Source organism: Herpailurus yagouaroundi, unplaced genomic scaffold, assembly GCF_014898765.1.
Source record: "Herpailurus yagouaroundi ecotype Mexico unplaced genomic scaffold, PumYag 192, whole genome shotgun sequence".
NCBI classification, from domain to species: domain Eukaryota; kingdom Metazoa; phylum Chordata; class Mammalia; order Carnivora; family Felidae; genus Herpailurus; species Herpailurus yagouaroundi.
This window is the reverse complement of record NW_024412423.1, coordinates 5010332-5037824: the sequence shown is the minus strand read 5'-3', so window position 1 is coordinate 5037824 and position 27493 is coordinate 5010332. Positions and strand designations below refer to the sequence as shown.

Sequence of the window (27493 nt, the reverse complement as noted above, 5' to 3'; positions counted from 1 at the left end):
ATCTAAGGGTTTCATGTTTTGCCGAATTTGAAAAAACATTGGTCACTTCTTCAAATTTTTTTTTCTGCTTCCTGCCACTTCCTCTCCTTCTGGGACTGCAATTACACATACGTTTGACTGTTTAATATTGACACGCAGCTTGTGGACACTCTGTTCACCGTTTTTTCCAAAATTTTTTCTCTGTTTCACTTTGGATACATCTTTCTGTCTTTGGATTTATATTCTAAAACTCCAAGTATGCTGATCTTCCCTTTTGCAGTGTCTAATCTGCTCTAAAACCTACTCAGCATGTTTTTCATTTCAGATACTGTATTTTTCATTGTCTGAAGTTGCATTGAATTCTTTATTTCTTCCACTTCCCTTCTCATTATGTCCATGTTTTTCTTTAATTACTTGAATAAACAGAACATATTTATCATAGCCATTTAACATCCCACTAATTCAATTATCTCTATTATTTTGAGTTCATCTTTATTGATGATTTTTCTCCCAATGTGGATTGCCTTGTTTCTTTATATGTAATTTTTTTGAGTTTATTTATTTGAGAGACAGCGTGTGCATACATGAGTGGAGGAGGGGCAGAGACAGAGCAAGAGAATCCCAAACAGGCTTGGTGCTGTCAGTGTAGAGCCCAGCATGGGGCTCAGTCTCATAAACCATGGGATCATGAACCAAGCTGAAATCAAGAGTCAGATGCTGAACCAACTGAGTCACCCAGGCGCCCCTACGTGTATAGTAATTTTTAGTGGTTGCCCAGACATTGTCAGTTTAACACCGGTGAATGCTGAGTTTTGTTGCATTCCTTTAAATAGAGTTCAACATTTTCCGGCAGGCAGTTACTTTCACATTAAATTTGACCCCTTTGAAGTATTTTTTAAAAACTCTTTATAAAAGGGCCTAGAGGAGCCCTTATTCCCCACTTCTAAGACTTGCCCTTCTGATGTCTCTACTGAATGTTCTTCAACTCAACAGTGCCTCTTTGCTCTGGCTGGACATTAGGCAAACAATTCCCAGTCCTGTGTGAACCCTGGTAATTGTTTATTTTATAGTTTTCCTGTAATTATACTACATTGGAAGTTGCTCTTGTCCAACTTTGTGGGATGTTTTCCACTTTGGTACTCATTATGTTCATGTTTCCCTTTAATTCCTTGAACAAACAGAGTATGCTCAGACTGGTAACCAACCAAAGACTCAAAAGATGCCTATGCATGCTTCTATAGCAATTAATCCTTCATGGACAGTAGTAGAAACAGCTGTGTCTATGTTTCTTGGGGATGGAGGGAGATGCAGGAATCTTGTACCATATTCTTGCTCTCAACTTCACATGTTTTCAAAGACTAAAGGGACCAAAAGTTGTTTCTGATAAATGTTGTCCAAAATATTTATGTCTTAAAGATTTAGACTTTATTATTAAAAAACAAGCTGTTTTCGACCATATCTAAATTGCCTGATAGCCAACAGCAGCTCTCTGGCCCTTGCTCTATGTAAAGCAGGGAATACCTGGTGAAGGGTATTAGTACCTGACTACCATAAACGATCCCGCTTTTAAAGTTATGTAAAATCTATTGCGCGCTCTATGCTTTGATGACTACAGCTTTGACTTTAACCTCTATAATGTAGTTGTGTCAATTCCCACCACCCCTTGACACTGAATGAAACAACAATGCCCATTCCTTCTCCTTGCCTCCTATCACTCCAAACAGAAACACTCACAGGGGATATATTATTACAAAGATGTTTGACAGTATCTCCAAATGATTCCTGGGTTATCCAACCCTTCTTATGTCAACAACCCAACACCCTGCTCTTTTCTGACCTGTGAACTGCTCTGGCTGGAACATATCAGAATTTTGGAAAGACAGTCCACTGCCAGAGAGATCTCAGCAGCAATTCTTAAAGCCATTCTGTCCAATAAATGGCATAGGGCTGAATTCTGATAGCATACCCAGTCCTGATTTCTTTTCTGCTGAAGAGAGAAAAATTGGGGAAATCGTATTTTCTGAGATGAAATAGTGGAAAGGAAATAGATTATACATAATCACTTTAAATGTTGGTATCAGCAGAGCTGGAAAAAATCCCCTGGCTAAATCCCATGGTGAAAATCCCCTAATTTTGAGGGGATTAAATCAACTGAATAATTTTGGATGGGCAGATAATGGAAGTAACCATTCTGAAAGTTAAACTTCTCCAGGGAAGCAAACTTAATTTTTAAGTCTCTGGCAATAATTGCAAGTAGAATTTGGTATTTTTTAAGCTATGCAATGGGGACTGTTTCTTATGATACAATTTACATTTCTATAATCTTTGCATGCCAGGAGTGTTAACATTTTATTCAAATCCAAATTCAGAGTTTAACTATTACTGGCTAGAGATCATTAGATAGTAATCTCCCCATTTGCCTTATCAAAAAAGGACCCAGGCATGATTGGATCTGGTGGATATAATAATCCCTATAAAAGATTTTTTTTTTCCATTTTCAACACAGTGGCAAACCTTTGAGAATGGCATTGGGGCGCCTGGGTGGCGCAGTCGGTTAAGCGTCCGACTTCAGCCAGGTCACGATCTCGCGGTCCGTGAGTTCGAGCCCCGCATCAGGCTCTGGGCTGATGGCTCAGAGCCTGGAGCCTGTTTCCAATTCTGTGTCTCCCTCTCTCTCTGCTCCTCCCCCGTTCATGCTCTCTCTCTGTCCCAAAAATAAAAAATAAAAAAAACGTTGAAAAAAAGAGAATGGCATTAATGTGTTTAGCAGAGGAGAGTGGACCATGGGGTCAGTTTCAAGCTATGAGAAGCACAAGCCTTTCTCATTTCTTTGGCTTACAACTTTCTGCCTTGTTTGGCATTAATTAGAGAGATATAAAGTTGGCAGAAGATACAGGCAGGAAGGAGAAACAAAAGACATCTCATTGAGCACATTACTAAAGCTTGTCCCTTAGCAACTGCTAGCGAGGCTCCCAAACATGCAGAAAAAGCTGTGACGAGACACTGGGAGCTCCTCCGGGGCAGAGATTTGTGCTGCATTTTACCCCCGGGTTTACAGTGTCTAGTGCACTGCTGGACAGAGCAGGGGCTCAGCACATGTGATGTATCATCAGTTGTGGAACCCTGGGGAGCCCCCCTCTCTGAGAAGAAATATGCCTCTCCCCCTTTCCTTGCTTGAAATGGTGGTCAAGAGAAGCAAAATGGACCCAGATGGAGCTCCCCTTTTCAAAGACAAATCTTCCCAGATGGACTCATCCTTTACCATTATGGCCAAAATGTGAAGTCTTATTGTTTTTACCTGTCCTCGTGTCTTGGTTGTGAATTAGGGTATTTCCAGCAGACGAATAGCCTGTGTTAATGTAGGGCATGAGACTGGATGGTATGTTTTTGAAACTGTTCTCTCTTTCTCTGTGTTTTGTTTCTCATTTTGGCTGTGGAGAGTGAGTACAGAGGTCAGAGTGAATCATATTCCTTTGTTCATGGCATATTATCATAACTGGTCTGTTTAGGTTTCTCTTGTTTTATTTATGCATCTGTCACTTTTTCCCGTAGACTGGCTTCTGGCTTACGACATACTAAGGCTCCCACTGATAACAGATAAACCCCGTAACAAAAAGCCACACCATTTTTCTTTCTAGAAGTCATTTGTATAGAGATATCTGAGGGGATAGCAGAGACCAACATTCTGGAGACAAAATGAAGAGAAGTGAACTGATCCTCTATAGCCACTTTATCTCCTCAGGCATTTGTTGATTTTGGCCAAAAAGCAGAATGAGAAAAATCAGAATTTTTTAGCCATCTCACAGGGCTAGAAACCTGCATGACCTCACTACACTTCCAGTTTTTTTCCCTAAAAACACCTGCCAAATTCTGAAGCTACACCGACTGTGACCTTTAAAAAGCTAAGTAGAAAATCTGTGAAAAGCAGAATGGGCTTTGGGGTAGTCTCACAGTGATGAGAAGACAAAGGCTAGAGTTGCAGAGTTGTTACCAAGATGGGTATACCCAGTGGCCACATCAGGACAGACTTGGACGACTATACCCTAGAGCAGGGATGAACCAGAGGTAGACTGAGACTTGACAAAAATTGCAGCTAAGCATTTTCTTAGCTGAGTCTCTGACTAAGTCATCACTCCCCACTCTGTAAGCCTCATAAAGGAAATGGAGGATCAACTCTAGTGAAAGAAAACATAATTTGAAGCCTCTAAAAAGTTTAAAAATCCACAATGTCCAGTGGACAACAAAATAAAACTAAAGTTAAGGAGGAAAGAAACTAATAATCAAGAGATAAAACACTTAGTAAAAGCAGACTGAGAAATGAACCAGAGAGGAAAAGTTTGCAGACAAGGTCTTGAAAATAAATAAGATTCACAGAAAAATAAAAGAGAAAAACGGATAGAACTTCTGAATGGACAAAGTGAATCATTGCAACAGAGAACTTGTATCTATATTTAAAAAGAATCAATACAACAGTGAGCACTGGGTGTTATATGTAAGTGATGAATCACTAAATTCTACTAAAACCAAGAGAACACTATATGTTAACTAACTAGAATTTGAAAACCTGAAACAATAAATAAATAAATAAACAAAAATAAAAAGAGTCAAACTGACATCCTAAACCTGCAAAATATGATTGAGGTTCTGCTTCCGGTTTAGAAGGAGTGTACTCCTAAAAAAAAAAAAAAAAAAACCTATGCTCCTTCAAATAACAGCTATAACCCCTAGAAAAAAAATACAAAATGGGGAAAAAATTACCTTAAGACTCTGGAGATTGAAAAACACAGGCTGGGGCGCCTGGGTGGCTCAGTTGGTTAAGCGGCCGACTTCAGCTCAGGTCATGATCTCTCGGTCCGTGAATTCGAGCCCTGCGTCGGGCTTTGTGCTGACAGCTCAGAGCCTGGAGCCTATTTCAGATTCTGTGTCTCCCTCTCTCTCTGCCCCTCCCCTGTTCATGCTCTGTCTCTCCCTTTCTCAAAAATAAATAAAACGTTAAACAAAAAAGAAAAAAAGAAAAAAGAAAAACACAGGCTAATTATGGAAGGGAGCTGAAATTTAGAAAAGTGATTGGCACAGAATGAATGTCTTGTTTTTGTCACTTTACCCTGAAGGGAGCCACAGATGCGGTGGCAACAATGCCAGGTCACTAATGCTTTGGTAGGAAAATCCACCAGCTTATTGTCTGTCAGAAGCAGAGAAAGAAGCCTGGGACAAGCATAGCCATCAAAGAAGAAAAAGAGGGCATGTTAGAAAGGAGAAAGCCAGAGAGAATCCCATTGTAATTCTGTGTGTTAATTTAGCCCAAGTCTTTGACTGATTAATGCCTCATACACGCTGGGGAGAGCTGGAAGGAGCCCGTAGCTAAAACTTAGAGAACTAGATTCAGAAGGAAGCCACCACCCACCACAGGCCTAACAGTACGCAGCTTGATTATTAATTAGTATGATCCTCTATGTTTCACCTCTTAAAGTCAGAATGGGCTCAGAATCATGCCTCAAGTGGGGCTTTTGGGATTATCATAGGATCTGATCATTAGCAGGAGCCCACTGGGACTGTTTTATGGCTTTAGCTGCCACTATTTGTGGAAAGAGGGCTTAGGAATAGTTTTAGTCATTAATTCATCCCTCATTTCTCAACCCCCTACTGTGTTTCACCACCATCTGGCTTTCTGTATTTATGAACAAGCCGATCTCTTACCCCAGCGGTACATAAATGTGAAGCAGATATCTGGGCTCCTCGAAAGAAATATTTGCATTTCAGTTCCCAGACTGTGGGAGGGAGCTATCCCACTGAATCCTGGGACACGCATCATGATTTGGGTCCTGCCAGATCTCCAGTAGTAAGCACAGTGTCTGAACCAGGTAAGTGCTTGCTTTAATAAATGCTTGCGGAGTGGACCTAAAATTTATTTGCGATTTTTGGAGAAAAATTCAGTGATGTCACCCCAATTCTCCAAGGACATATTTTTTCCCGCTACCTGTCACCTGTAAGGGGTAAAACCTCTAAATCCTGTCTAGGAGTCCCTCAGGCTGTCTATCTATCTAGATAGACAGTGGCTATGTGGCTACCAGGACCTTCATATACTTCACACGTATAAAGTAGGAACACCAATTGTTTTTGATCCTTGTGTAGGTTCTCGCTGGAATCAGCACTGACTGTGTTCCTGGGCTCAGGCCACACTTACTTTCCAACAAATGGACAATAATATGTACTGATCAAGAAGTTCTGCCTACTGGGAAGATATTCCTGCCTTTCCATCTTTCAAGGCACCTTGAGCGGGACCAGGATACTGCCGCTGACCTTTCCAGTGTTTCCAGCTGCCAACATTTCAGGCACAACCATCTGTAATTACATCTGAATTTAAAATTCTCCCCCTCAGGTAGGTGGTCTCATAAACATCGCTTCTACCCCATAATGGAATGCTTCTTAGCTGGCTCATCATTACAGACAGGGAGAGAAGATAGCATTCATGCTGGGGTGGTTTGGATCATATGGTCGCTTAGCGCCCCATGTCCAACATTCACCAGAGCCAAGTAAAGAGCCGAGAGCAACATCTAAAAGGAGAGCAGTTGCCTGTCAAAGGCTTTTTGCTCCAGAGTCTTACTGGCCTCGCCGACTTTATATGACATTCAAGTTGCTACAGATACCAAAAGCTCTTGGAATCTGCTGGGTCACTAGCACTGGTTTCTAGACTCACTGGAGTGCCCTTTCTTTCCTTAGGACCTACTTGAACCTTGCAGCTTTTTAAACATCACATGGTTGGTGTGCCTGGGTGGCTCAGTCGGTTGAGCATCTGGCTTTGGCTCAGGTCATGATCTCATAATGCGTGAGTTCCAGCTCTGCTTCAGATCTTCTGTCTCCCTCTCTCTCTGCCCTGCACTTGTTCTCTCCTGCTCGCTCTCTCGCTCGCTCTCTCAAAAATAAACAAAACACTAAGAAAACACTAAGTGAATAAAAATCCCCTGGCAAGTGAAGGCTAGATTATTCATTAAGCAGAAAAAAACATGTGCTCAGGGGAGAAAGAGGGACAGACAGACAAAGAGAGGGATACTGATGGATTCACCTTTAATGAGCTTATTGCGATTTTTGAAATATGAAAATCTAGAAACTTTTAATTTTAGCAAACTAATTCTGTCTTTCATAAAGTGGAATTTTATTTTGGATTACTTAGTAGGCTAGCAAAACATTTTCACTTACTAGATCATCGAAAGATCTTAATCAGGTTATTGCTAAATGGGCAAAGCTGCCACTCCAACAAGAAAAATTCTGCCTATAGAATCCAAATGAGCCCACCAAGCATGATGTGCTCTCTTCAATGTAACAGGACCTAAGGTTCATCAACTTGTTTGGTAGGTACCTGACCACTAACCAGATCCCTATGTATTTCACTGAGGTGTAAACTCCCTATATTTTCACGGATATAGCTCTTTCCCACTGACACAAACATCTTTCCAATTTTTCAGGCTGCAAGCAGTCTAGTTAAGGGTTCAAAACTCCTCTATGATCTACTCCAATGTGCTGAGCAAGTATTTTCTGTGCATAAGATCACGTGAGAAAAAGTTTAGGAGGCACTGAGGTAAGTAACGTATGTTAACAGTCATGTGTGGTCAAAAGAGTTCTTAACATTTCCCTGGGGGCTATACTGAATTTTGCTCTAGATTCTCTTCCCAGGGAACACTACCTTTTTCTTTAAAAAATTTTTTTTAAGTTTATTTATTTATTTATTTGAGAGAGTGAGAGAGAGACACAGAGAGAGGGAGCAGGGGAAGGGAAGAGAAAGGAGAGAGAGAACCAGGGAGGCTCCATGCCGCCAGTACAGAGCTCAATCTCACAAACCATGAGATCATGACCTGAGCTGAAACCAAGAGTCAGATGCTTCACCAACTAAACCACCCAGGCACCCCCAAAAACTACCTATTTCTGAAAACATATCCTGATTCTTGTTAGAAGTTTCTAGAAAATGCTTTATAATAGCTTACCTAATTGCTAGGAAAAGTCTAAGCTTTGTGCCTATTTGTCCACCACTGGCATCACCACTCCCCTGGGCATAGTCATCAGTTCTGAAGCACAGAAAAGATTCATCAGGCTTTAGAAAGCTTGCCCCAGTAACTTAAAGCTTTGAATGATGAAGAATGACACTTAAGTAGAAGGAAATCTTAATATGCTTCCTAAAACGTCTAATCATGCAGCCTGTGTTTTGGACCCAAAGTGTCTTGCCATTTGACCCTGAGAGGTGAGAGGGCGGGGAGAGTGATTTTATCTAGAACAAATGAGCCACAACATTTATGGAATGCTTGATCCAGTTATGAGCAGACTTTTGGCCTTTTTGTCCTGGGATGCACTCCCTGGGTCTCTAAGGAGGTGGCTCAGTTTCCAGTTACCTCACCAGCACTGACACAGAAAAAAATTTTATTATTATTTCTATTTTCTATTTTCTCATGCAAAGAATTACAGTGTATGTGTGGGTGTGTGAGGGGCGGGGATGGGGTGGGGGTAAGAGCACAGTGGGAGTCACAGCTAAAGCAAAACAGCCACGTAAGTGGCTGCATATGTTCCTGTTCAAAATGTGACCTCCTGAGGTTGGGAGAACATAGTCACAAGGGCCTTCCCACCCCTCTGTGTGATTCCTACAATACAGGTAGGGCCTGGTGACCTCATGAAGGTCATAGAAAGTAGACACTGAAGTCCCATTTCTTCCTCCTGGCTTCCCTCACTGGAGGGGGCTGGGAAGGTGTTAGGATAAACACTTTCTCTTAAAGTGGTACCTTTTTAAGCCCCAGACACTGTCACTTGGTTATAAGGTGGTGGTTCTTTTATGTATTGGTCCTCCTCAACAGCAGGACCTGGTCAGCCCTGGTTACTTTTTCTTGCAGAAAACAAGCCCCAGAATCCTTTTGGCATTCAGATGAGAGCTAATAATCTTTAGAACTATTAGGCTGCACCTACCTCAGTTTTCCCTGCTAGGTTATGGGAGCCCCTGACTTCTATAGAGTGGAATAAACCTCTGTGAGGCCATGAGTACAGCTACCTAAACCCCTTCTGTCAAAAGTCAGTGAGACACATCTCCCCGGGCTAAGCGCTCAGGTGAAGCATATGCTTTACTGCTTTTTGCCTAAAATAGAAAATTCCAGAAGGCCTTTCATCCTAAAATCCCTCTGCGTAGACATTAGGGTTACTCATTTCAATGTAATTTATTAAAATTTCAATGTTTTTAGCTTCAGATATAGAAAGCAGAAGTCCTGCACTAGGGTAGCCAAGTGAGGCACTGACCTCAGGCACAAAATTTAAGGGGAAGCTGCAATCAAGATATATAATATTTAATGCAATATTCAAAAATTCAAAAGTAATACAGTGTTTTCACAATGAAGAAAATATCAAAATTTTAAATAAAGATAAGATCAGCAATAGTGTCAATCTGAGCTCTACTGAAACTTGAGGCAAATAAAATATTCAGCAATGTTTCGTTCATCACAGACACGTGATGAACCTTCACACTGTACAAGAGATAAAGTAATGATCAGTGGCAGACTCAACTATGACACGGATGTTGGCACTATCACACAGGATACTGAAAACAGTTATGATTAACAATATTTAATGCTACAATGAAAAAGGTAAACAATATACAAAGTCAGATAGGTTATTTCAACAGAGAAATGTAAACCATAAGAAAGAATAAATGGAAACGTAGGAAATAAAAAACACAGTAAACAGATAAAGAATGCCTCTAATAGGCTCATCAGTACAAATAACACAGACGATGGAGAAAAAAAAAATATCAGTGAACTTGAAGAAGAGTCAGTAGAATTTATGCAAATTGAAAGCAAAAAGGAACGAGATTAGAAAAAAAAAAGAATTAGAAAACACATCAAAGAGATGTGGAACACTATCAAATGGCCTGACATGTGCAAAATTAGAATCCCTAGGAAAGTAGAGAATGGACTCAAATGAATACTTGAAGAAACAATGGCTGGAAAATTTCCAAAATTAATGACAGACACCAAACCCAGATCCAAGAAATTCAGAGAACACCAAAAGGATTAAAACAAAAACAACCCAAAAAACCTAGGTAAACATATCATAGCAAACTGCTGAGAACCAAAGACAAAAAGAAAATCTTGAAGGCAGTCAGAAAAAAAAAAAAAGACACATTATCAATAAGAGAACAAGTATAAAAATTAGGGTCAATGTCTTATCAGTAGCCATCCAAGCAAGAAGACAAGGAAGAGAGATCTTAAATGGGCTGAAAGAAAAACACTGTCAACCTAGAATGCTATATGAAGTGGAAATATCCTTTTACATGGAGGAGAAATAAAGATTCTCTCAGACAAAACAAAAACTGGGGAACTGAGGGAATTCACTGCCTTCTACAAAAAAATGTTCCATCAAGTTCTTCAGGCAGAATAAAGATGACAGAGGTCAGAAATTTACTTTAATACAAAAAAATGAAGAGAAAATGAAATATTTGACCTTGCTTAATTTTAAACTGTTCTACAAGACAACTGACAATTTAGAGCAAAATAGGAACAACGTATTATGTACTTATATCTTATCTAGAAGTAAAACATATAACAACAATAGCACAAATGATGAATGGGAGGCATTGTTGGTATGTTAGAAGGTCCTTAAACCACACATAAATTACTATAAGATGATTTGACTGTAGATTCAGATTACTTTAAAAATGTATATTGTAGAGGTGCCTGGGTGGTTCAGTTGGGTAAGCATCTGACTTGATTTTGGCTCAGGTTATGATCTCACGGTTTGTGAGTTCAAGCCCTTTGTCAGGGTCTGCACTGCCAGTGCAGAGTGTGCTTGGGATTCTCTCCCTGTTTCTCTCTTGGCTCCTCCTCTACTCATGAACATGCTCGTTCTCTCTCTCTTTCTCTCTCTCTCTCTCTCTGTCAAAAATAAACAAACATGAAAAAAGTATATATTGTAGGACGCCTGGGTGGCTCAGTAGGTTAAGTGTCAGATTTTGGCTCAGGTCATGATCTCATGGCTGGTGGGTTCAAGCCCTGTATCAGACTCTGTGCTGACAGCTCAGAGCCTGGAACCAGCTTCAGATTGTGTCTCTGTCTCTCTCAGCCCTTCCACCATTCATTCTCTGTCTCTCTATCTCTTTCAAAAATAAATAAACATGAAAAAAAAATTTTTAATGTGTAATGTAAACCCAAGGAAAACCATTAAAATTCTACATAAATAAGTCAATAGAGCAGATAAAATGGAATAAAAAAAAAACACACAGTTAAATACAGAGAAGAAGAAGTTAAATACAGAAGAAAAAGAAATAAAGAACAAATTATTTTAATCCAACAATATCAGTGATCACAATAAATGTGAGTCCTCTAAAAACATTAGCTAAAGGACAGAGAATGCCAGATGCGGGGGTGGGTGGAAAAGCATACCCAAACTTATGACCTCAATAAGAAACCCACTTTAAATATACAGATACAGATACATTAAAAGTAAACAATGGAGAAAGACATATGATAAACATTAAACAACAAAAAACCTGGATTATATTAGCTATTTCAATTTCAGATGAAGTAGACTTTGCAACAAGGAATGAAATCGGAGATAAAGAGGAGGTCTACATAATGATAAAGGGGTCAATTCTTCAAGATGACACAACAATCCTAAATGTGTACGTGCTTAACCTCAGAGTTTTCAAAACAAATAAGGTAAAAACTGATAGACCTGAGGGAAGAAATATGCAAATCCACAATTGTAGTTGGAGACTTCAACACTCCTCCCTTGGTAACTGAGAGAACAAGTATGCAGAAATCATAAGAGTATCTGATCTAAACAACTATCAACCAACTTGTCCTATATGACATTTATAGGACATTTATAGGACATTCCATCCACTAATGAAAAATGCACATTCTTCTCAAATGCAGAATATTCTCCAAGATCGCCAATCTTGGAGACTGGCCACAAGTTTTATGGCCTATCAGATTTTTATATACTTATACAAGAATAGAAAACATCCAAAGTATATTTGTGGCCCATGCCAGAATTCAGCTAAAAAATAATAACAAAAAAAATTGGGGGGGAAGCCCCAAATGTATGAAAAATTAAACATTACACTCCTGAATAATCCAGAGGTGAAAAAGGAATTCCTAAGGAAAATGTGAAAATTTTAAATTGAATGAAAATCAAAACAAAATGTGTCAAATTTGTGAGACACAGTTAATGCAGTGCTTACAGAGAAATATATAGTATTATATGCTTATGTATTATGAAACAGCATCTACAAGGACTAACCTAACCTTTCATCTTAAGGAGCAAGAGAAAGACAAATAGATTATATCTGAAGAGGTAGAGAAAAGAAAAATACTAATAAATATTAGTGTAGAAATCAATGAGATTGAAAACAGAAAAATAATAGAGAAAATATATTAATTAAAAGCGGGGTTTTTAAAAAGATCTATAAAGTTGATAAGCTTTCATCTTCAGATGAAATGATATGATATATGAATATGATATCATCTTCAGATGATATCATATTCATATCAAGAAAAAGACGAGATGACATAAATTACCAGTGTTAGAAATAAAAGCTGAATATCCACTGCAGACCCTACAGATATTGAACACCTGCCAAGGAATTCTTATGAATAACATTATGGCCATCAATTCAACAGTTTGGAGGAAATGGACAAGTCCTTTGAAGAAAGAAATGAGCAAAGTTGACTTAAAGACAATTCAAAAACATAAAGCAACTAAGTGTGTCATTAAATCGTTTGCCACAAATGAAACTCACATGGCTTTATGGTCAAGTCTAACAACACTAAAAAAAATTGATAATCCAGTACAATATATAGTGATAAATTTGGATTGAGTCCCAGGAATGTAAGTGTGGTTGAATATTCAAAAATCAGTCTGTGTCATCCATCATATTAATAGAATAAGGGAACAACAAAAACATTTTCCTCTTGTCAAAATTCAACACTCCATCATGATAAAAAGTCCCCGCAATCTAAGAACTTTCTCAGTCTCATGGATGACATACACCAAAAACTTAAAAAAGACTTGTGATGGGGATTAAGGAGGGCACTTGTGATGAGCCCTGGATGATGTATGCAAGTGCTGAATCACTATACTGTACACCTGAAACTAATATAATACTGTATGTTAACTAACTAGAATTACAACAACAACAACAAAAAGCCTTGCTTTCCTTCTAAGATAGGGAACACAGCAATATTATTTGTTCTCATCACTTCCATTTAATACTATCCCGAGGGGCCCTCTTAGTGCAATGAGAAAAAAATTGCATAGATGTAAGAAAGGAAGAAGTAAAATCATCATTTTCCTCAGACTGCATGATCCCAGGGGAAGAAAATCCAAAGGGACCCTCAAAAAGCTACCAGAATTAAGAAATGAGTTTATCAAGTTCACAGGAAACAAGATTAAAATACAAATGTCAGTTGTATTTTTAGATACTAGCAGTGAACAATTAGAAGGTAAAATATAAAAAAATGCCATTTTACATAGCGTTAAAAACGGAAACCCCACGAGATAAATGTACTAAAAAACAAGTATAAGACTTGTGCACTGAAAATGACAAAACATTGTTGAGAGAAATTAAATAATTAAACAACTGGAAATTCACTGTTAAGATATGAATTCTTTCCAAATTGATCTATAGGTTAAATGCAGTCTCAGTCAAAATTACATAGGCTTTTTTTTTTCCTTTCCAGCTGAGAAGTTAATTCTAAAATTTAGAAAGAAATACAAAGGATCTAGAATATCCTAATCAATCTTGAAAAATTATAATGAAGTTTACTTCATGATCACTATATAGCTAAAGTTATTAAATAGTGTAGGTTCAGTGTAAGGATATGGGACCATGTAAGGAGTCCAAAATAGACCCTCATAACCAATGGTCAAATGATACTGACAAAGGTACCAAGATGACTCAGGAAAAGATGCTCTTTTCAATGACAATGCCAGCTAACTGGTTATCTATTTAGAAAAAAAAAAAAATGGACCTTGGCCTTTACCTCACACCCTTTATCAAAATTACTTTACTTCTTTAAAACATTTTTAAATTTATTTCCGAGAGACAGAGTGTGAGCAGGGAGGGGCAGAGAAAGAGGGAGGGAGACACAGGCTTGGAAGCAGGCTCCAGGCTCTGAACTGTCAGCACAGAGCCCGACACGGGTCTCGAACCCATGAACCAGGAGATCATGACCTGCGCTGAAGTCGGACACCTAACCAAGTGAGCCACCTAGGCGTTCCATAAATTACTTTAAAATAAATTATAGTTTGGGGCACCTGGGTGGCTCAGTCGGTTGAGCGACTGACTTTGGCTCAGGTCACATGATCTCACAGTTTGTGGGTTAGAGCCCCATATCAGGCTGTGTGCTGGCAGCTTGGAGCCCAGAGCCTGCTTGGGATTCTGTGTCTCCCTCTCTCTCTGCCCCTCCCCCACTCATGCTCTGTCTCTCTCTGTCTCAGAAATAAATAAATATTAAAAAAAATTTTTTTTGAAAAAAAAAATAAATAAATAAAATGAATTATAGTTTTAGCTTTTATGTTTAAAAGCAAATACAGGAAAAAAAAGTGTGTGTGAATGTGAGGAAGGAAAAGATTTCTTAGGACACAGAAAGCATGAACCACAACAGAAAAGAATTGCTAACAGTAGACTTTTTCAAAATTAAACACTCGGCTTTTACAAGGCAAGCCACTGACAAGGAAAAATATATACAGTAAATATAACTGATAGTGGAGTTATTTCCAGAAAATATAAAGAACTGTTATAAATCAACATTAAGAAGACAATCAGCATGATAAAAAAAAAAAGCAATATATGTGAAAGGACAGTTCTCAAGATATATGGATGGCCAAGAAGCACAGAGAAATTGCTCAATAGCATTAGGCATCATGGAAATGCAAATTAAAACTACTACCCCCATCTAGAAAAGCTAAAATTGGAAAGACTGACAATACCAAGTGTCGGACGATGTGAATCAGTAAGAGCCTTCATAGATGAATGGTGGGAACATAACGTGCTACAACTACTTTGGAAAACAGTTTGGCAACTTCTTAGGAGTTAAATATTTTCCATACAACTCATTACTTCCCAGGCATTTCCATAAGAAAAATCAAAACGAAAGACAGACACAAATGTTCAGATCGGCTTAACTCATAATAGACCCCAAACTGGAAATAATCCAAGGACACATCAACTGACAAACAGATAAACGTTTTGCAGCCTAAGCATTCGATGGCATATTCTTCAGCTATAAAAAGGAACAAATGCTGCATATAAATACGTCTTAAAAATATGGTGAACAAATGAAGCCATAGTATACACACTGTATAGTTCCCATTTACATAAGATTCTAGGATAGGCAAAACCGATCTACAAAGACAGGAAATAAATCAGTGGTTGCCTGGGGCCACAGCTGGAAGATACTGAGTGCAAAGGAATACATGGGATCTCTTAGGAGGTGAAAATGTTCTGTATCTTAACTGTGATGGTGATTACGTGATTCCATCTATATGTGTGTCAAAACTTAGTGAAATGTATAAATAAAAATGAGTATACTTCTTTGTATGTAAACTGAATCTCAACATATGTAAGCAAAAATAAAAAAATAAATTCTAGGTTTTGGTGTCTGTCTTTGTTATTTTTTAAAGTTTATTTATTTTGACAGAATGACAGAGAGAGTGGTGGTGGCAGTGTTGGGGGGGGGTGGGCAGAGAGAGGGAGAGAGAAAATCCCCAGCAGGCTCTGCACTGTCAGCACAGAGCCCGACTCAGGGCTCAAACTCACGAACGGTGAGATGATGACCTGAGCTGAGATCAAGTTGGATGCTTTACCGATGGAGCCACCCAGGCGCCCCGGTTTTTTTTTATTTTGTTTTGTTTTTTAGTTTGCAGACAGACAGCCGGGGCTTGTGCATCTGGGTGATGCATGGTAATGGAACAAGGTCTGCCAATGCCTTGGGACTGCTTTCCTTCAAACACAGTGACATCCCAGCTCTAGGAGTCCACTATTCTGAATGTCTCTGTTTACAGCACCCTATGCCAGGAGCTAGGAGAGGGTGATGAGGTGGTAGCTAACCAGCTAGAGCTGCTGTACTCCCAGAGTCTAGCACAGTGCCTCTTGGATGGACGAGTAAGACATGGGTAAAAGAAGCATATTTCCAGAGGAAACCTCAGATCTCTAGAATGGTATCAATGCAAAGACTGAGAGAGGGGGCTGGGGGAGGGAGCCACGCAGTGGCTTCAAAGAAAACCATCAGGCCAGGAAGTGCCTCAGTACTGGCTCTTAGAGCAAGCCCCGGCCAGGGAGTGCACAGCCTAAGCATTTCCAAATCCTAGCAGCGTCCTTCTTCATTGACTTCACTGGGCCAGGTCAACAGAACCATACTCACTGGAGTAGATTTCCCAGTGAGAGATTTTATATCCATGCACCTGCAACCCTCAAATAAGGTGCATCTCCAATCAGGGCCAGCCTGCAAAGTACAGCTCTCATTTTACCGGAACCCCTTGTGGAGCATCTGGCCTCTCCCAGGCCACTCCCAGGCAGGCTTATTTTCTCTGCACCCAGTGCCTCTTGCTTCCCACCATAGAAGCGTATGCACATCCCAAATCAATTAATCAGCATGGGCTTCTTCCCAATGACAGCCAACAAAGACATTCTAAACATGGCTTGACTTCGCGCACACAGCTCTTGCTACATCCATACTCCCCCTTGGCTCATATTGTGACCCATCTGTTGATGAGAAATTAACGACACACAGTGTGTCACATATGCCCATACGTTTATTGTAGGATTCAAGCTAGAAGTCATGCTTTTGGGAAAGCTGCAGAGAAGTGTGTGGAACAGGCTGTGTTGGCTCTCTTCCATTAAGTAAGATGAGCCTCGGCTCCCTGGGAAACATCTGATCGGAAATAGCAAAATGTCCTGCTAAGTAAACCAACATGATAAAGGAAAATCATGAGCATGATGAAGCCACAGACATTAGAGACGAGTGATAGAGGGGAGTTATGTGAGGGTGTGGGGTCACCAGTGATGCTTTGAGGAGGGTAGGGCAGGGAGGACTGTGCTTTGCCCCACAAGCCTGGAATGCTGGGAGTTAACAAGTGCTCAATTACCTTAATGATCATCAAACCCAAAGTTCAACATATATTTAAAATACATTTTTGTTCAAGGTATATTCATTTTTCAGAAACAGAGACAGAGCGTGAAGGGGGGAGGGGCAGAGAAAGAGGGAGACACAGAATCCGAAGCAGGCTCCAGTCTCTGAGCTGTCAGCACAGAGCCTGACGCGGGGCTGGAACTCACAGACTGTGAGATCATGACCTGGTCTGAAGTCAGACACTTAACTGACTGAGCCACCCAGGTGCCCCCAAATTCAACATATTTGACAGACTTCTAACTGCTTTCCCAAAGGTAATAGCATTGGCAGAGGAATTTCTTGGATTCCCCAAAAGACTCTTTTGAACTACTAGGTAAGGGATAACTATGTTTTGGGGTATTTTCCCCCATTTTCGGAGATGGCAGTTTCGATCACCACCTCTTTCTGCCCAACTTGAAGAAGCAATACAATGTAATTAACGGTAACGATTTGGACTGAGGATCATGAGACTAGCTTTCCTCTTTTTATTTTTATTAAAAAAAAATTTAACACTTATTTATTGTTGAGAGGCAAAGAGAGACAGAGCACAAGCAGGGGAGGGGCAGGGAGAGAGGGAGACACAGAATCCAAAGCAGGCTCCAGGCTCTGAGCTGTTAGCACAGAGCCCGACGTGGGGCTTGAACCCACAAACCGCGAGATCATGACCTGAGCCAAAGTTGGATGCTTAACTGACTGAGCCACCCAGGCACCCCATGAGACTAGCTTTCTATTCCTGGTGCTGCCCATTAGAGGCCAAATGACCTTAGATAAGTCACTTATTTTTTCTGAACCTCACAAGCGGTTAGACCACACTTGGAATTTCCCTAGCTCCTTCTGAATCTTTCCATGTTGTATCCAGAATGTTCCTTTAGCTTGTCTTCTAGTAACAACAATTTACTTGGCCTCCCAGTGGAAGGCCAATGCTGTTGCTCCCACCTGGCATTTGATCAACTTCACTAGTGCAAGAAGACCTAACAATTGTAAATATTTAGGCACCCAACATGAAAGAACCCAAATATATAAAACAATAACAAACATAAAGGAACTCATCGAAATAATACAATAATAGTAGGGGACTTTAATTCTCCACTCGCAGCAATGGACAGATCATCTAAACAAAAAATAAACAACGATCAACTTTACTGAACAAATGAATGAAAAATCACATACATAAATGAATTCCTGACTCCTTCCTGCACACTGGCTTTCTCTGTGGGCTGCAATTGCTTCCAATCAAACAGGAGTATAAAAATTAATTTAAATTATGCTCCGTTACTCAGTCCTTATTCAGGACCTTCTATGTACCAGGCATCAAAGTAGGAAATGCTTGCACTTGTCAAAGACATACGAAAAGATCCCTGCCCGTAAGAAACTCCACGTCCTTTGCTTTGTCTGCGACTCCACACCAACAGTTAGGACATTAGTCAGGGTCCAATCAGGAGACAGATACTATATAACTATTTAAATAAGGGAAGCTTAACATAAAGAATTACTACCTAATGAAAAAACAGTAACTATAAAAGAGAGCTTTATAGGGTACCATAGGGCTGAGAGAGAGTACCCAAAGTCCCCTACCTGGTTGAAGAAGGTAGAGTTGAAGTCTGTCGGATGGAAGAGAAGTGTGTGGGATGGGCCAGGCCAGAGCTGGTCCACAGTTCCTGGGAGAGCAGGAAGCAACCTTCTGAGAGGTAGGTAAGCCACAGCCAGTGACCAGATGTTTCAAGGAGGCATGGCGCACCTGGTGTCCATGTCGCGAGGGCAGACCTGAGGGGGAAGGGGCGTATGAGCAGAGGGAGCCATGGCTCGCTTGAGCAGGCATGTGGAGAGGCTAAAGGTCACAGTCTGGGCAGAGGACCTACGGCATGCAGTGTCTGTGTTGAAAGAACCGTGGGGAAGTGTGAGGGCAGCACTGCAGGGTCACTAGGGGACTGAGTACCCTGGGCCTCTGGCTGGGGCAGAGAGCCACCAGATGTCTTCACGTTCACAGGCATGACTGATGGGGCTGCTGGCAGAACCCACAGGAGAAGCCTCTTCCTCCTGCTCTGTTCCTCCAGCGGCCTCCACCAAGAAAGCTTAACCTGTGATCACTGTAAAGAAGACCTTAAAGGGATTCCAACCATTATTTTCAGAGCAGCTGTTGAAGAGGACATTCAGAGCTGAGAGGCAGAAGCTGCTATCAAAAGGGCCCTACGCTGGGGGGTGGGGGTCAGACCTTCTGAGTGCACCTGAAACTTGGGTTTCTTGGCTTTATTCATCTGTGCCACGGAGAAATACCTGTTTACTTTACTAACCAAGAATACTGTGAGGCTCCAATAAGCAGCGTGAAAGGGCTCTGCAGAGTGTAAAGTAGTACACATCTCCAGCGGGTCCCTGCCATGTTAGCTGTGCTCAGTGTTACATTTGCTGCCCCAACAAGCTGGGTGATGTGCCACCTGGTGTTAAGGCCTCGGTGATGAGACCCTGAGACCCTGTCTTATGTATTTTGAATTGCTGGCAGCTAGTGCTCTAGGCACAAAGCAGGTGGTTAATTGGTCTTTGTTACCAGAACTGTATGTTTCACTTATTTATTGAGAATCTCTTTTAAGGATTTTTTTTTTAATGTTTATTCATTTATTCTTGAGAGAGAAAGGTAGAGAGCAAGCAGGGGAGGGGGAGAGAGAGAGAGAGAGAGAGAGAGAGAATCCCAAGCAGGCTCCACACTGTCAGCAGGGAGCCTGATGCAGGGCTCAAACCCATGAACTGTGAGGAAACCAAGAGTCAGACGCTTAAGTGACTGAGTCACCCAGGCGCCCCAGAGTCTCATTAACTGAGGTGCGGAAGCTGCAGGCCATGCCGTATCTGACCCATGAAGGGGTGGGCTCCTTGCAAGTGAATCTCTCTCATGCTTCCCCACCTTTCTTCCTACCACCAGAAAGCTGCCGGAGGCATCGCTGAGGAGAGCCTCTTAGCCTCCTGACCAGCCTCTTCCTGGGGACCTGGGGTGATGCCTTCATTGTAGATCCTGATACTCAAGCAAAACAGGAGTTCCAGTAGGACCTCGCTTGCTGACCGATTACGAAGTGGGTGAATAACGTATAAATGAATGAATGAATGAGCAAACAGAGTTGCCCAGCTAAGGTCTTGTACAGTATCCTATTTGAGTGTGATAATCACGAGGCTATCAAAATCAATTGTTCCTTAAATATATGTCTTTAAAAAACAAAAATCTTTGTCCATTCCTTTCTCTTATTACTCCCTCCCTTCCTTTTTTTTTTTTTTTTAAGTTTATTTATTTTGAGAGAGAGCAAGCAAGCAAGCACACAAGCAAGGGAGGGGCAGAGAAGGAGAGACATAATTCCAAGTAGGCTCTGTGCCATCAGCTCAGAACCCGATGGGGGGCTTGAACTCATGAACTGTGAGATCACGACCTGAGGTGAGATCAAGAGTCAGACACTTAACTGACTGAGCCACTCAGGTGCCCCTCCCCCCACCTTTTATTAAATCAATGAAGAAATATGGGTATATATGCAAAACAACTTATTGGATTTTTGCAGCAGAAAGCTCACAGCACAATACACCGTGGTTCTGTCTGGGCATCGCGGATACAGCTCTTGGAGGTCAGAAGAGTCTCACTCTGTATGAAGGGTAAGTTCCTGGGCATCTGCAGCCTCCACCCTGCTCGTCCTGGCACTGCTGTTGATTCAGGTAGGGAGAGAGCTGGAAGCAAGCTGTGGCTGGAGGGGGCAAAACCTGTGGACATGCTGATTGGTCTAGGAGAGAAACCTCCTGCCATCTGGCTCTCCTCCCCCATAAAGGTAGTCCTGAAGGAGAAGTAGAAAAAGGCAAGCACGTTTAATCAGTCTCAAACATATCCTGGGACATTTCAGAGATCCCTGCAGGAAACTGAAGCACTGCATGCTTTTTAAAACTAAACGTCACTGATGCAATTAGAATTTGGGTGTTTTTTGTTTGCTTGTTTGTTTTGTTTTGTTTTTTTGTTTTTTCTGCCCAGGTTAGGACACATTTTGTGGATGAAGTTCAACCAGTAAGCCCTTAGATAGATTTCGGCATGGTGCTGGTTAATTGTCTGAGGCAGAAACAACTTGGCATTGCAGAATCAGTTTGTTCTGCTTTTGATACACAGGAGGGTGGGTTCAATGCTGCAGGGTGAAACTAACATATGGAAGAAGTCTTTCATTCATTCATTCCCCTGCCTGAAGCAAATCCTGTGAGTTTCATATAATGTGAATGAGATCTACTTGCAGATAAGGGAACACATTTAGAGAAGGAGGCACAGAGGTGGCCCTGAAGTGGGTTGGTCTTCTGTACCACACAAAGGTAACCTGATCAGTTGGTTGATATCTCATCCACTCTTTTTCTCGGTTTCCTCTTTGGCTGTGCTACACTATCAACACTTAGTCTGGAAAGAGAGGGAGCACTGTTTTCAGTTGTTCTTTTCCTTCCACAAATTCAGCAAATGGTAAAAAGAGAGAATCACGTCAGGCTACCAGAGGTACAATCCTCCTTGGCTTCCTAGGGAAGTGAAGGGAGAGGTTGAAGTTCAAGTTCTCAGAAGTGTAGAGGAAGGTGAGGGTGAGGTCCATTTCCTCCCTGTAGGGAACTGGTCTCACTGCTCTGTTGTGGCAGGTGGGTAGCCAATTGAAAGGGACTCAGCAATGTTTCCCCCGTTTTCAGAGAAGGGGGTATTTTGTTTATTTAGAATGGAGGGTTAAGAGTGTCAAGCTGGTTTTCCGCCTTGAGAATCAGTCATTGATTTTAAAGACTTCTCTTACTCAGTGTCTACTTGAGAATTGAAAGGTATAAACGATGCCTTTGATATTTTTGTCCATAGCCCTCTAACATGTTTACCACTGAAAAGATCTGTTAAGAAAAGCTACAAGGGACACAGAGAAAATTGTGATTGCATTCAATGGCACTTGAATAGAGAACTCCAAGTGCCCAAATCTTGTCCTGTCAATCACTCCTCAACTTTTGACGTTCCCAAGGGAGCTGCATACAGAAAAACTGATAGCAAATGGGAAGCAGAGTGAGACTTTATTATTACTCTTCAGAGCTTCATATAGCTGGATCAGAGCACACGGCTCACTCTTAAGACTTAAGAACGGCCCCCCCCTCCCCTATACACTCTGCTTCACCTCAAATTCTCCAGTATCACTAGCTCCTGCCAACTATATGGCATGTAACTAAAACAACAGCATTTTACTAAGGTAGAGAAAGATGGCTAGGCCCCAAGGGATTCCTGGTTCCACTGATAATTCCAACCCATGAACTGAAAGCAAGGAGTGCAAGAGTACCAGGAGAGGATTACCATGCACAGACATGGTCTTTTGACATTACTCTGTTCGCTGGTACACATGGCCAACAGTGTTTCCTTTTTTTAATTTTTAGAAAAAACTTGATTTCAGTACTGTTGACACACAATTTTATGTTAGTTTCAGGTGTACCACATGGTGTTCAACTTCTTTATACGTTACGTTATGCTCACCACAAGTGTAGTCACCATCTGTCACCACACAATGCCTTTACAATACCGCTGTGTTCCCTATGCTGTGCCTTTTATTACCGTGACTTATCCATTCCATAATAGGAAGCCTGTAACTTCCACTCCCCTTCGCTCATTTTGCCCATCTCCCAGCCCTTCTCCCCTCTGGCAACCATTCGTTTGTTCTCTGTATTTATAGGTCTGATTCTGCTTTTTTTTTTTTCCTGGATTCTGCATATGCGTGGAGTCATCTGGTATTTGTCTTTCTCAGCCTGACATATTTACTTAGACTGATACCTTCTAGGTCCATCCATGCTAGCACAAATGGCACAATTTCATCCTTTTTAATGCTGAGCAATATTCCATTGTTCTACACCTTCTTTACCCATTCATCTATTGATGGACACTTGGGTTGTTTCTCTATCTTGGCTGTTGTAAATAATGCTGCAATAGACATAGGGGGGCAAATACGTTTTTGAATTAGCGTTTCTGTTTTCTTTGGATAAATATCCAGTAATGGAATTATTGAATAATACAGTATTTTTATTTTTAATTTTTTGAGGAACCTCCCTACTGTTTTCCACAGTGGATACATAAATTTGCATTCCCACCAACAGTGCACAACTCCTTTTCTCCAAAGTGCACAAGTCCTTTTTCTCCAAATCCTCACCAACACTTGTTAACTTCTTGTCTTTTTTTATTTTGGCCATTCTGACAGGTGTAAGGTGATATTTTATGGTCGTTTTGACTTGCATTTCCCTGATAATAAGTGACGTTGAGCATCTTTTCATGTGTCTGTTGGCCATCTGGATGTCTTCTTTGGGAAAATGTCTATTCAGGTCTTCTGCTCATTTTTTAACCAGACTGTGATTTTGGTATTTAGTTATATAAGCTCTTTATATATATTTTGGATATTAACCCATTATCAGATATATCATTTGCAACTATCTTCTTCCATTTAGTAGCTTGCCTCTTTTCTTGATGGTTTTCTTCACCACACAAAAGCTTTTTAGTTTTATGTGTCTCAACAGTTTATTTTTGCTTTTGTTTCCCTTGTTTCAGGAGACATATATAGAATAATACTGCTATGGCTGATGTCAGAGAAATTATTGCCTAATTTCTCTTCCAGGAGTTTTGTGGTTTCAGGTCTCACATTTAGGTCTTAAGCCATTTTGGTTTATTTTTGTGTATGGTGTAAGAATGTTTCATTCTTTTGCAGGGAGCTGTCTAGTTTTCCCAACACCATTTGTTGAAGAAACTATTTTTCCCACTGTATATTCTTGCCTCCCTTGACACAGAGTAATTGACCATATAAGCATGGGTTTATTTCTGGCATCTATTCTGTTCCATTGATCTATGTGTCTATGTTTGTGCCAGTACCATACTGCTTTGATTACTACAGCTTTGTAGTATATCTTCAAATCTCGAATTGTGATACCACCAATTTTGTTTTTCTTTCTCAAGACTGCTTTGGCTATTCTGGGTCTTTTGTGGTTCTGTATAAATTTTAGGATTATTTTTTTCTAGTTCTGTGAAATATGCTGTTGGTATTTTGATAGGGATTACATCAAATCTATAGATCGATTTGGGTAGCAGTCTGGACACTGTACAATTATGAACCCTTCCAATCCACAAACATGGAATATCTTTCCGTTTGTGTCTTCTTCAAATTCTGTCATCAATGTTTTATAGTTTTCAGAGTAGGGTTCTTTCGCCTCCTTGGTTAAATTTAGTCCTAGGTATCTTATTATTTTTGGTACAATTATAAATGGAATTGTTTTCTTAATTTCTCTTTCTGCTACTTTTGTTATTAGTGTATAGAAACACTACCAATGTCTGGCTATTAACTTTATATTCTGCAACTTTACTGAATCAATTTATTTCTTTTAGGAGTTTTTTAGTGGAGCCTTTAGAGTTTTCTATGTATATAGTATGATGACAACCAATATCTTATAATTGATCCAATGGAATGGCAAATCATTTTCCCTTAAGAGACACTGGAAAGCGAGAGAGAGAGAGAGAGAGAGAGAGAGAGAGAGAGAGACAAAGAGAGACAGTTAATAGGGACAATAGGAAAGTAAGTAGAGAACTAGAAATAGTTTTCCCCTATAAAACATTCACCCTCTCTGTACAATAAATGTTCTATTTACAACTTGTACAGAGAAGCTTGTGAAATAATAAAATATATGATTCTTTAGTAAAATGTAGAATACATATTTAGTCTTAGCTGATGAAATAGGGAGTAATTATTTAATTATAGGGCAATTACTCTCTTCTCAAAGATAGGATTCCACAGAAAGAAAATTAGACTTTTTGAGGCCCCACCTTTTCAAGTAGACACTTTTGTAACCTGGATGTCCCAGCACAGAATACACTAAATATAGCAATTAACTAAATAACAGCTAAATATAGCAATTAACTGACATACAGAAAACCTGAAAGACTCTACCAAAAAATTACTACGACTGACAAGTGAATTCAGTAAAAGTGCAGGATACAAAATCACTGTGAAGAAATCTATTCCATTTCTTTTTTTTTTTTTAATTTTTTTTTAACGTTTACTTATTTTTGAGAAGAGAGAGACAGAGCATGAGGTGGGGGGAGGAGAGAGAAAGAGGGAGACACAGAATCCGAGGTGGGCTCCAGGCTCTGAGCTGTCAGCACAGAGCCCGACATGGGGCTCGAACTCAGGGACCACGAGATCATGACCGGAGCCAAGGTCGGATGCTTAACAGATTGAGCCACCCAGGCACCCCGAAATCTATTCCATTGCTATATACTAATAGTGAAGCAGCAGAAAGAGAAATTAAGAAAACAATACCATTTATAATTGCACTAAAAATAATAAAATACCTAGGAATAAACCTAACCGAGGCGAAAGACCTGTACTCTGAAAACTATAAAACATTTATGACAGAACTGAAGAAGACACGAAGAAATGGAAAGACATTCCATGCTCACATATCAGAAGAACAAATATTGTTAAAATGCATATAGTACACAAAGCAATCTATACATTTAATGAAATCCCTTAAAATACCAATAGCATTTTTCAGAGCTAGAACAATCTTAAAGTTTATATGGAACCACAAAAGACCCCAAATAGCCGAAGCAATCTTGAAGAAGAAAAGCAAGGGGCGCCTGGGTGGCGCAGTCGGTTAAGTGTCCGACTTCAACCAGGTCACGATCTCGCGGTCCGTGAGTTCGAGCCCCGCGTCAGGCTCTGGGCTGATGGCTCAGAGCCTGGAGCCTGTTTCCGATTCTGTGTCTCCCTCTCTCTGCCCCTCCCCCGTTCATGCTCTGTCTCTCTCTGTCCCAAAAATAAATAAACGTTGAAAAAAAAAATTAAAAAAAAAAAAAAAAGAAAAAGAAAAGCAAAGCTGGAGGCATCACAATTTCAGACTTCAAGTTATATTACAAAGCTATAGTAATCAAAATACTATGGTACTGACACATAAATAGACAAAAGATCAATGCAAGAGAACAGAAAAACCAGAAATAAATCCACACTTACATGGTCAGTTAATCTTTGACAAAGCAGGAAAGAATATCCAATGGGGGAAAAAAAAACATCTCCTCAACAAATGGTGTAGGGAAAACTGGACAGCAGATTGCAAAAGAATGAAACTGGACCACTTTCTTACACCATACACAACAATAAACTCAAAATGGACTAAAGATCTAAATATGAGATCTGAAACCATAAAAATCCTACAAGAGAGCATAGGCAGTAAGGTCTCTGGCATCAGTCATAGCAACATTTTTCTAGATAGGTATCCCGAGACAAGGGAAAAAAAATAAATATAACCACTGGGACTACATTAAAATAAACTTGTGCAAATGAATGGAACAACTAATAAAACTAAAAGGCAACTTATGGAATGGGAGAAGATATTTGCAAATGACATATCCGATAAAGGGTTAGTATCCAAAATATATAAAGAATACAACTCAACAAATAATCCAACTAAAAATGGGCAGAAAACATGAAAAGACATTTCTTCAAAGAAGACATACAGATGGCCAACAGATGCATGAAAAGATGCTCAACATCACTCATCATCAGGGAAATGCAAGTCAGAACTACAAAGAGATATAATCTCACACCTGTCAGAATGGCTAAAGTCAAAAACGTAAGAAATAACAAGTATCGGCAAGGATGTGGAGGAAAAAGGAACGCTCTTGCACTGTTGGTCGGAATGCAAACTTGTGCAGCCAGTCTGGAAAACAGTATGGAGGTTCCTCAAAAAGTTAAAAATAGAACTACCCTACAACCCAGTAATTGTACAACTAGATAAATACTAGGTACTTACCCCGAAATTAAAAACAAAAACACTAAGTCAAAGGGACACATGCACTCCTATGTTTATTGCAGCATTGTTTACAATAGCCAAATTATGGAACAGCCCAAGGGTCCATCGATAGATAAATGGATAAAGGTGTAGTATACACACACACACACACACACACACACACACACACACACACGAACATTATTCAGCCATGAAAAGAATGAGATCTTGCCATTTGCCATGACATGGATGGAGCTAGGAAGTATGATGCAGTCAGAGAAAGATAAATACCGTATGATTTCATGCATAAGTGGAATTTAAGAAACAAAACAGATGAGCAAAGGAAAAACAAAGACAGAGAAAGACAAACCAAGAAACAGACTCTTAACTATAGAGCACAAACTGATGATTACCAGAGGGAAGGGGGTGGGGGAAATAGGTGATGGGGATTAAGGAGCTTACTTGCTGCGATGAGCACCGAGTGATGTATGGAAGTGTTGAATAACTATAGGGTATACTTCAAACAGATATAGCATTGTATGCTAACCATACTGGAATTAAAAAAATAAAGACAGACATATAAAATTGTGTAGAATGAG

General features: G+C 40.2%; 1 protein-coding gene across 5 annotated transcripts in view; it reads right to left on the bottom strand.

The window, feature by feature from the left end:
- The window catches only part of LOC121010561 (uncharacterized), a 70676-nt gene that overhangs the window by 33677 nt on the left and 9506 nt on the right, over window positions 1-27493 (bottom strand). For all 5 annotated transcript variants that reach the window (XR_005781226.1, XR_005781227.1, XM_040444283.1 and 2 more), the window contains 2 exons: window positions 20666-20920; window positions 18696-18884 (listed from right to left, as the gene is read on the bottom strand). Coding sequence is in view for 3 of the 5 variants with exons in the window: in XM_040444281.1 (XP_040300215.1) it covers window positions 18696-18884; window positions 20666-20920 (444 nt within the window). In the remaining 2 variants the exon portion in view is untranslated. The remainder of the gene's footprint in view (window positions 1-18695; window positions 18885-20665; window positions 20921-27493) is intronic.